Consider the following 11,599-nt stretch of genomic DNA (forward strand, 5'->3'; position numbering starts at 1 on the left):
AAAAGGTTTAAAATTTTATATTGCTATCCTTAATGGTTATTTTATTTTTTCATTCATATAGGGAACAAAAGACAAATAAAAAACTAATAAAAACAATACACTAATGAGCAATATTTACTGCGGTTTTACTGTAAAACCAATTATATATCTCAATCAATAATAATAAAAAAAAAAAAAAAAATTGAAGAGTGAAAATCATCACATAACTAAACCATCAAGAACTTCTCATTTAAAGATGTTAAAATAAATAAAAAAAATTAGATGCTGCTGACAAAGAAAACATCAAACAATAACTAATCATTTCAATATTAAATATAAATTGGTAACAAAATAATTTGCAGCATATTTTTATATTTTGATAACTGAAATAAATGTTATAAGCAGAATCCAACACAGAAGGTTACGGATAACTGAAATTATAAAATATCCTAACATCTCTTCTTGCAAAAAAAGAAAAAAAAAAAACAATCTGAATACTACATAAAAGAAAAGCAGGAAGGAGGTTAAATTAGTTATTTTATGCATAGTAATAATGTAAATCATCACAAAACTACATCTTTATAGATGCTCTGTAAAAATTAATAAAAATGAAAACCCTAACTTTTAAACCAAAATATCAAGTAAGAATGTATTAGTTTTATTATTTTATTTTTTAAATACCTGATTCCAGAACCTTTTTTTCTCAATACGATTTTGTTTTTTCAATAAGTCTAAAGCAAAATGTTATAATTTATGAGATTCAAATGGAAACATAGTCTATTAGTTTAAAATTGGATCCAAGTATGCTTAGGAATTTAACTTTCAAATTATTCATTTTTTAAATTATCTTTTCAAAATGTGAAAGAAAAATTATAGTTTTGCTTATTTTCTCAAAATTAATAATGATATTGCATAAAATTATTAGTGCAGTGGATAACAAATAGTTTAATTTTGCGCAGCAAACTAGATGCTTCTAGGCAAAGTTTTCAATTCTGAATTTCAAATTCATAGAATGGTGGATAATTCCCATTTCTATCAATGAACCCAATCATTGTGACGATAATTATTAAAGATTAATTTCTCAAAATATAATCACTGAAAATATTTAGAGCAAGTTTGAATTTACATTTTAATTATGATATTTCAATTCCAAAGACTATACATAAATCACCAACATAAACATAGTCCTTAAAAACTATAACCATAATTTGAATTCTATCTATAACAAAGAACTAACTACTTTTGGCTGACCTATTAAAATCAGTAATATTAATTTCACCATTTGATGCATGGACCAGGCCCTTCAAGGTAGGTATTGAATGTGAGGTAGAGAAATACAAATGGCGATAAAATGGCCCTAAAAAGGATTGTGCACCATTTACTGATGTTAAACCTGAAGAATTGCATTCTAAAGAATCTGCAAGTTCTCGGTCATCACAAGGCAAGTGGCTAGTTTCTCTTTTTACTGGCAATGTAGTAAGAGGAACTGTTTGATTAGAAAGTTCAATGTTTGTTTGAATCGTCAATGGGGTGGAACAAACAGCTTCCTCAGGTGAATCTGGTGGAGTATTGCCATTTATTACAGCATTAGCTGATAATGGAGTATGAGGATTTTCTAATGAAGAAGATGTTTCATTTTTAACACAATCATGAAAGAAATGATCTGACTTTGCTAAAAAAGATCGGCCACATTTTGTACATGTAAAGTTTGCTCGGGCTTGCTCATGCCTCCTAAGATGAAGATTTAAATTGCGTCTATTTCCAAATGATTTAGAACACATTGGACAAGCAAAGCTTTTATCCATCCTGTGAGTTGTTAGATGCTGGCGCAAATTGCTTTTCAATGTGAATGTCTTATTGCAGTGTTCACACTCATAAGGTTTCACTCCATTGTGGCTATTCAAATGCCGTGTTAAATCCCCTTTAAGACAAAATTCCTTTTGACAGATATTGCACAAATAACGATTTGATGCCAACCGAGTTGACTGTTCATGTATAAGTTGGACATGTTCATGAAGACTTTCAGGTGAAGGAAATGTTTTAGAACATTCAGAACAAAATGATAAACCAACGGATGATGATTGATGATTGCTATCTGAAGGAGATGAAGTTTGTACATATGGATGAGCACTTGAAAGACTAGTACTCTGATTAGATGTGACTACATGAGGTAATTTCAATGAGGAGGCACTATTTGGCACAGAAACAAATGTCTTTTGGGCGTGGGAATAACTTAGATCACATATAAGTTGAGGCTCTGCCTGGCTTTTGTTAGTAAATGAATTATTTGTAGTTTCATTTCCTTTAGCCTGAGTACGAACATGAGTCCTCACATGTTGAGTTAAATTTCCTTTTAAAGCAAATTGTCGTCCACAATACTTACAAGAATGAGGCTTGACACCTGAATGAATAAGAATATGGCGACTTAGATCACCTTTTAAAGTAAATCTCTTGCTACAGGTGGTACATTCAAATGGTTTTTCGCCAAAATGAGCTCGAATGTGCCGATGCAAGCTATCTTTCTGTGCATAATTTTTTTCACAAATAGTACATGCATATTGTTTTTCAGGAGTATGTGTTCGAAAATGTTGCATTAAATTTCCCTTAAGAGTAAAACGGCGTCCACAAATATCACATGCATAAGGTCTTTCACCACTATGTATTCGAATATGCCTAGTTAAATCTCCATTTAACATAAATGCTTTGCCACACACTGGACAACGATATGGTCGCAGTCCTATATGTATTAACATATGTCTCTGCAAGCTTCGACTATCACCAAAAACTTTGCCGCAATGATTACAAGCATAACTACTTGCTGTTTTGGTGGTAACTTGAGCTTTAGTACCAGCCTGTACAACTAAATGGCGTTCCTGAGTATACATTTCAGGTTTTATTCCATTATGAATAACTACTTGTGGGGAGCTAGAAGGTGCTTCTGTGACAATGGTCAAATTAAGCATACTTTGAGGAACATCTTCCAGCGAAGAGGTAACAGTGCTATGTTTATTCTGAGTATCAGAGCATTTCACTTTCTGAATAGTATTATCATGAGGACTATGATGATCATCAGTCAGTGAATTATGACAAGGTATGTCATCAACTTGGCAGGAAACATCCCTTCGATCAGGAATGAGATCAGTCAACTTAGTACAGTCTCCAGACAGATCCATAGGAGGTACATTCCCAACTTCTTGATGTCTAGCTGGGTCAGTGATCAGATGATTCCATTGTTTATGACTCTCCATTAACTGAGCAGATTCTGGATGAGGATGAATTATTTGAGTAGAATGAGTTAATTCTCTGGGAGTAGGCATATCTTCTAGAACATGATTCCAGGAACCATGGTCATTGGAAGACAACATCTGGGATCTATCTTTAGTCACAGAATGAATATGTTGCTTATCCCCATCAGAAGTCTGTTTGATGACATGACTCCAAGCTTCTGGATTGCTAATAACTGCTATTTGAGAAGATTTTGGTGCATGCAATATCTCATTTCCAGAAACTGCCTCTTCACTGCGGTTTTGAGGCTCATCAATGACAGCATCCCAGGCTCTTCTTTCATCATCAGAATGTTCTTTCATTGAATGCAGTAACTGTGCTCTTTCGCTGATATCTTCCTCTGAATGACTAGAATCTCTCAGCACATGCCTCCAAGAAACTTCATTTTCTGAGCTATCCTCTTGTGTTTCTTTAGGAGAATGAAGCATTTGCGAGGTATGAGAATACTGCATAGGCACTGCACCTATATCACCTGAAGGTCTCAAAATAGCTTGATGAATTTCTGTATTGGGATTTGTCAGTTCAAAGACTTCTTTCAAATCCACAGGAAAAGCTGTGTGACAGGCAGGCACACTATTTTCTTCCATGTGATTTGGCAAAGGGATCCCCTTTTTGGAGTCTGGATGCAAAGTTTCCCTGGATAAGGTTAGATCCTGATAATCAGGAGAGCAGACTACATTGTCATTTTCAGTAATGTAGGACTCTTCCTTTTCAGGCATCTTGATTTATAAATGAACTCACATTACATTTTACAACTTAATTTATGTTTAAGCAAAAATTATGAGCACAGGCATAGCATATGCAATCTTTTTTGTAGAATGCTTACTGTCACATTCATGTCTAGAGCTGAAAATACCTGAAAAGAAAAAGAAAAAATAATAATATTATGAAAAATTACATTTGAAAAGACAATTTTACCAGCATAAAATTCATATGACATAGGAACTGCCAAATTTGATCTAAATGAGTTGAATATTATAACTTGGTAATATTAAATAATCATAAAATAAGCTTCAAATATCCTTAAAAAGATTTCACAACAATGAATTCATCAAAACTTGTAGCCTTTTCAAAATTATATATAAAAATTCTTTTGCTAAAATAAAACATCCCAAATTTTATTTCTTAAAATTTATATTCCATACTTGAAACTACTTCAATTCAGTGTTAATCAGATATATAATGAAACAAAACAATGCTGAATGGACGTTAACTTTGTTCAAAAGATATACAATTAGAAAATTTTCAGCATTGTAAACATAAATGTTTCAGTTAAAAAACTATTAAGTTTCTTTATGAAGAAAATTTTTCTTTTAGTAAAGCAAATTTTATGAAAACTGCTTCAGCATATGAAATATATCTCATTTAATATCAGTTACATAAAACAGAGAAAACTGATGCATATTTGAATTATTTTTAATACCTCTTGCAAAGAGAAAAATTTATTCTGCTTGATAACATAAAATTTATATTGTTTTACTGATCTTTTTAACAGTATACTAAAGAAATTATTAAAAAATGAAACAATAATAAGGGTCTGAAATGTAAAAATAGCAAACACACAATTACAGAGAACAGAACATTTGTCCAAGCTGAAAATATCTATAATCTTTCAATGCAGATATTAGTACAATATGTTTTCAAGAACATGGAAAAACACTTAAAAGTTCACTGATCCAGTTCTAATGATGGTTCAAACAGAATGGTCTAGCACTTTAAGAATCTCTGGAACAATCTAATAGAAACTTGTAACAACTTTGTTTGATTCCTGGGTCTAGAAATTGCTCTACCCTAATTTAAGTCCTTGTAAATATGATTTCATACCAGAGAAAAAAGCACTATTTCATGATATTCATTACTGAACTATTCCAGAGATTCTAAAAAGAATAGAAGGTGCCACCTTAAACATCAACAAAACTGGTATATGCTTCAAGTATTCTGTGATTATACAAAAATACAAAAATGTAAAAATTCTGGAAGAACAACAGAGTTATCAATAAAAGTCACAAATATTTTTTTCATTTTCATTTTAAAATCCAAATTACTATCTTATCCTTAACCCAGATCATTACTGGCAAAGCAGATTTCAGGAAAACAAGCAAATAATTTACTTACTTCTGGAAAGAATATGCTAAAGATTTACATTTATATTTAAAATACTAATAATGAAGACAAATGTCAAATTTTACATTGTTTTAGATTAGAAATTATATTACATTGTTAAAATGCTAAAATTAGAAGAAAAAAATCATTTTTTTATAAATTTTATTGGAATTAAACAGAAAATCAGGGAAATGCATAGTAAAATGAACAGAGAGGTATAAGGCCTCTAAAATAGTATGAATTATATATCCATCAAAATTCGAAGCGTAAAAAAATTGCTGAAAATGCTATTAAGACTAACTTGCATACAATATTTCATTAAAAATTTTAGTGCTCATTAATTCCAATAAACTAGCTTACTTATTTGTTACTACCCAAAGGTAATTAGTAAATAATAAGTAACAAAGGATGTTTAATGACAAAAAATATCAATTAATGTAACACATGAAATTTGTGTTAAATTCTGACATATGAATAATAAATCGCTTTTTATCATATCTTTAAAAATAAACTGTCACTAACTTCTCTGTTCTAATCAGGCGGTAGCTTCCGATGAACTTCGCAATTCTTCAAAAGGCTGAACCAATAAGTCCTTATAATTATTATTATCCTCAAAATTAAAAACATTCCCTATTTAATATTATTAAAAAGTCCAGTCATCTATTGTTCTTATTTCAATGATTTGAAATTCACAGGAAAGAAGTATGAATCTAAAAATGGGATTGGACTGGGATTGTTTAAAGTGTTATTAAAAATAATATCAGGTAAAAACTGTAATAAAGTATTTCTTATGCACTTTAAAAAGATTATGATATTCTTTTAAACTATCTACACAGACATTTTTAGACATATGCATAAATACAGACATCGTCTCATTAAAATTTACAATAAAGTATAAATTTTATTGTATTTATTATTTCTAACAAATTTCTTTATAATTGCAATAACACATCTTACATAAATAAGTTTGTTATTCTAAATTAATCATCATTTTAATCTATCATACAAATTTTTTAAAAACCAGAAAAGTTTAAAAAATTGATATAAAAAATGGCAGATATAACCTCATCAAGTACTGTAGTAAAATATTTCAAAATGTATTTATTTACTTATTTTGTAAGTAATAAAAACTGCAAGAAAATCCCCAATACTTATAAAATGTATTGCAGAAAAATTTACAAAGAAATGACTTTTAACAAAAATTCATAACTTCCACAACTTTTTTTCTTTTCGTTTAAAGTGTTTAAATAAGTTACTTGTAGGATTTTTACAAGAATTTTTGGATAAAATATCTCATTTCTTAATTTACAGAAATTAATGATTTAAGAAATAAATAAAACTAGAAAAAAAATTTCTAGATTAAAAAAATACTTCTTTATTGTTTGTAATTAAAAAAAAGTCTTTAAGAAGATATTATCTGCCTTTAAATAAAAAGACATCTTAAACAACTAATTATATAGTATATTATTAAAATCTTGACAATAATCTATGTAGTATAAAGCTTCCAAAAAATAATGTATTTTTCCATTAAGAAGACAGAGCATATATTAATTTGCCAAATCTTAGTAATAACTCTCTTACAGATAAATGTTAATGCGAAAAGAAATAAAGCCAGTGTTCAAATTTGGCCATAGCACAAATTCCACTAAAAGACAAATAACTGATTGATTCTTTTTTTTTAAACACAGAATGTAATGTAAATTTTAGTCATTAATTTATTAAATAGAATTTTTTAATAAGTTATTATTTTAATAACAACTCTCAAATACATTTATAGTAAGTAAAAAAAATTTGTCTCAAATCATAAAGATTCAAAATTTCTTCCAGTGTTTAGAATAGCTGCAGAAAATTATCTAACTTTAAAATTAATAAATGGTTCAGAGACCACAATCATAGAAGGCTCTAACCCAAAGTGTTAAAACTATATAAGCACATAAATATTACTACTACTCTAACCTCCAAAACTGAAAAATAAATATTTTAATAAAATTAATACTGTGCAAATCGGCATTGACTTATCATTTACCATCACATTAACAATCAGTTTTCATAACAGAAAAAATCACATTTAGTAAACTATGATCTAACATTCATTATGTGTGCTTCAATGAGGACCAGACTAACCTGTTACGTTCCAGCATTCTACTTATAGAATAGTTATATTTCACTTCCCAGGCAGGTTAGAGCAAATACATATATGATTGTTATATAAATATTTCTTTTTTTAATTTTATCTAAAAAAAGTCAATATATTTTTTAAGCATAATTTTCAATTGCATATGACCCATAAGAGATTTTAAAATCACAAGGTCATCATCTTGAAATTGTTTACATCTAGTTTTGATTTATCTCAACTGCAAAAAATTGGAAAATAATTTTCATTTTTTTGATATTTTAAAAATCTTTTAATATATATATGTAAAGAAATTTTTGTTAAATAAACTTAGCTGATTTTTCCCCATTCCATAATCCCAATATGCTGATTTTTAAAATAAAACATGCGCATACATAAATATGTAAATATAAACATATTTGGAATTTACCTCAAATTTACTCAATCTTGGATTTAAAACAATTTTAATGAAATCTACAATTTGAATTAACTTCAGTATTTACAAGTTAAATCTTATAGAGACCTTTAAGCAATGTAGGTTTTGGTGGCCCCGTTTCCACAAACAAGTATCATTTTATTGATTTATATTTAATAACTAATAATCTTTAACAAATATTATGACAAATTGCAATAATATGATAGTTAATTGTAGAGTCATCTTCAAAATAACTGATTTCAGTACCTAAAGAATTTTTTTTTAAACTTTTGCTTGAATACATTTTACCTAGCCCTTGTAAATAAATTAAATTACTCTAAAAATATTGCATTATATCTTGGCCTGAGGACCACAGAAGTTACAGGGTCCTTAAAAAAGTGACTATTTCATAATCTATCTCTGCTCGTTGGGATTAAAGTTTTAAATTAATTCTTGATTCTCATGTCATATTTTTTTCTCAACATATCATCATCAATCCCTGTATGATCCTTTCATGTAATCGTTTAGCAAATTCCTTCATATATAATGATACAAAACTTTTCATTGTAATTTACAGTTTGTTTCTATTACACAAAATTTGAAATACCCAGCAAAAACACACACAAATTAAAATTATTTTTATACACTTTATTATTTGAATCTACATCACACTACAATTAGATTTAATTATCCAACAAACATGCAAAATAAAATGCATGAACTGATATTTTAATTTTATAAATAATTAAAAATTGGCATATTGCATTTCCTTTTACAACATACAACTTATCACAGCAGATCAGTTTGGCTAAATTCTGCAATTTCCAATTGAAAAATAAAACAGAACTATTACATTTATGGAAAATCAACAAAAGCATGGATTTATGAGAAATTTCACAGTTGTTTACTCAAACGTTATACGAATAACTTAAAGAATTACACTAAATATACGGATAATACAATTTAAGTAATCAGCTTTCAAGCTTTAATGTTAGCAACAGAAATTATTTACCATTTTGAATAATGTAATATGTTTCCAAACTTCAAAACATCATGATATCTTACAAACATACAAGACTAAACAAATAAAATTCGTATCAAAGTCGTACTTTTAAAAATAAAAATTACATCGGTATTGATGTTCTTCATATTTAATATAACAAGAAAAGAAATGCAGTTTAAAATGCTAAATAAAAAATTAAAATCCCGGTCCAGTTTGTCTCTTGAACATGACAGACTCCCAATACAGCTTTGCTAAGAAAACAACATTACAAAGGATTACACATTGCCAATTCTCTGAGTCTTAATATTTGACCAAAATATGCTGTCATTAAAGAAAAAAAGAGACAGCGAGAGAAATTAAAAGAAAATAAGAAATAAATAATTATGTATAAAATTGTAGATAAAATTAATACAGGGATTATTTTAATGAATGGTCATCTTTTTCTGATGGTCTCAATATTAAATCCAAATCATTATCATTACTTCAATGCAAAAGTACTTTTGCATTGAAACATTCATTTTAACACTACTCTCTCTGTGTTCCCTTCAACATCAAGTTTTTCATGTATTAAGAATAAATTAATTTCACTGGTATCATATTGTCTTGAAAACTTTTTCCAATCATAATCCTAGACTGAAGTGGGATGTTACTTAAATAGCAACAGTCGCAAAATGGGAAAGCTGAACATATATATGTTTATGCAATTTTAACTAAATCTAAATTTACATAAGTCAATTTAAATGATCGTTTTGCATTTAGATATTCTTCCAACTGATAGAAAATGGGGAAAGAGGATTTCTAAGTAAAGAGATAAAAATCCCTAAGACCCACATATATCTTTCAAAGATACCTAATATTCCCTTCCTAAGTAGACTCGTGATAAAGAAATCCCTATCAAAATTTCAGTAAAATCACTGAAGGATCAAAGTTTACTCTCTTTTGCTCTTGTGTCGCGATGCAGATTGACGCATCTCATCAGGTTTAATTCTCCGTATATAATAAGTCTCCCTTGGTGAAATAAATTGAAATTAATTTCAAAAGTTTCTTCAATTCAGCCACTCATCTACAAAATTATGTTTACATGTATATATATTTTCCTCAGCATGTTGAAGAATTTGAGACTTCCATGATGCTTTTTCCTTACAATTTATAGATTGAGAGAGTGGCGAATATACAGAATTCTCGCATTTTTTTTCATTCTAGATTCTACTCTTTATGTTAGACCAGTCGTTATACCTCTGCCTTCTGATATTTTGAAAAATTAAATGCAAGTCATTTCGTTGTACAGTTATAATTTCAAGCATTGTTTCTTTAAGAATCTTTCAACAGTAAACAGTTGAAAAAGCTTTCATTAATTTTTATTTCAACTTCATTGGCGTCAAATTTAAATAAATTAAAAGATATCTGATTACAAGAATCATTTGCTATACTTCATTAAGGTCAGAAGTAAAATCTAAAATTATGAGAAAATATTTGGATTAAAAAAAAAATTTCATCATAATTAGACTTTAAACCTCGTGCATTGATGCAGAAAGTCTATTATTGTTTTTTTATATACTGTTACAAACCTGTAGTAATGTTGCTTCCCAACATGGCTTGTTCAATCACTGATAAAACCGTTTTACGATCAGCTCAGTTGGGTGCTGATTGGGTGCCGCATCACTGATCTCAGAACTTGCTGACAAACTTGGCGACAAAATAGATATTACTGGAAACTTCGAGAATTTTAGTGATTCATCCAATAGGAACCGAGATACACCTGATTGGTTCAGAACCTTCTCCGCCCGCCTCCCGGGAACTATAAAAGACCGGCAGTCTCAAGCTGCAGTTAGTCTCAGGTTCTATCCTTAGCACATCTCAATATCGCTAAATTATGCTATTCACCACAGGTGATTCAATAAAAAATTCTGGGTTGCCTTTTTAAAGTCATGTCAAACTAGTCTAAGCCAGGGTCCAGTTAACATCACCAAGTTGGAGGTAGCCCATCTCGGGCGGGAACTCCGTAAATCGAAGTCATTTCTGCTGCAGTTAGTCGTAGTGAGTCGGAGTCGGGAGACGAGTCGTAGAGAAGATAACAAAGGAATGGCGGAATAGTCCAGCGAAGAACAAGCTTTGTGTGAAGCTCAAGCGATTGCTGAACTGAGCTGTGTACCGAGTCCTGGCGTTTATTGTAGAAGCAGCATCGTGTCGTGTGTACAGTAGCTGGTCGTGGAGTAGTGAGTCGACAGTTGGATGCAGCTAAAGCGAAGAGACAGTGGAGAATTGCAGACGTTTAGAGAGGCTGTATAGTGAAGCTTCCTTCCTCCTGCTGAATTGTCTGTCTTCGTCTCGGCTGTATATATTTGTCGTCTTTATGCATTCGTCTCTTTGTGTTCAATAAAAGTCGTCGTCCGTTACTAAAAGACTGTGTTTATTTCATCGACCAACAAATCTTGAAAAAGAACCCCGATGGAGGAAGTAATCCATCACAATATATAGTTTTCGAAACAGACAGTTTTAGTTTCTCCGCACTCTATGAGCAGATTCTTTCATAATGGGGTGAAATTTAGATAACAATTAAGCTATATTTAAGAAATTGCCGTTATTATATTTGTCGTTTGTATTTTGAAAGGTAATTTTTGCAAAGCATTTTAATTAATTGCTACGATTCTATGGTTTGTTTCGACAATAATAATTATTTAAACAGCGCCATCTCTGGCTT

The 11,599-nt window shown here is 29.8% G+C and overlaps 1 protein-coding gene across 1 annotated transcript; it reads right to left on the reverse strand.

Annotated features, from left to right (window-relative positions):
• Positions 1-574: 574 nt before the first annotated feature.
• On the reverse strand, positions 575-9,138 carry LOC129971078 (zinc finger protein 569-like). Its single transcript, XM_056084549.1, has 2 exons — positions 8,908-9,138; positions 575-4,120 (listed from the first exon to the last, which is right to left on the reverse strand). Exon 2 carries the CDS (start codon positions 3,981-3,983, stop codon positions 1,212-1,214), a length of 2,772 nt encoding a protein of 923 aa, XP_055940524.1. The 5' UTR covers positions 3,984-4,120; positions 8,908-9,138; the 3' UTR covers positions 575-1,211.
• Between the last annotated feature and the right edge of the window lie 2,461 nt (positions 9,139-11,599).

The sequence above is a fragment of the Argiope bruennichi genome, chromosome 6, assembly GCF_947563725.1.
Source record: "Argiope bruennichi chromosome 6, qqArgBrue1.1, whole genome shotgun sequence".
NCBI lineage: Eukaryota > Metazoa > Arthropoda > Arachnida > Araneae > Araneidae > Argiope > Argiope bruennichi.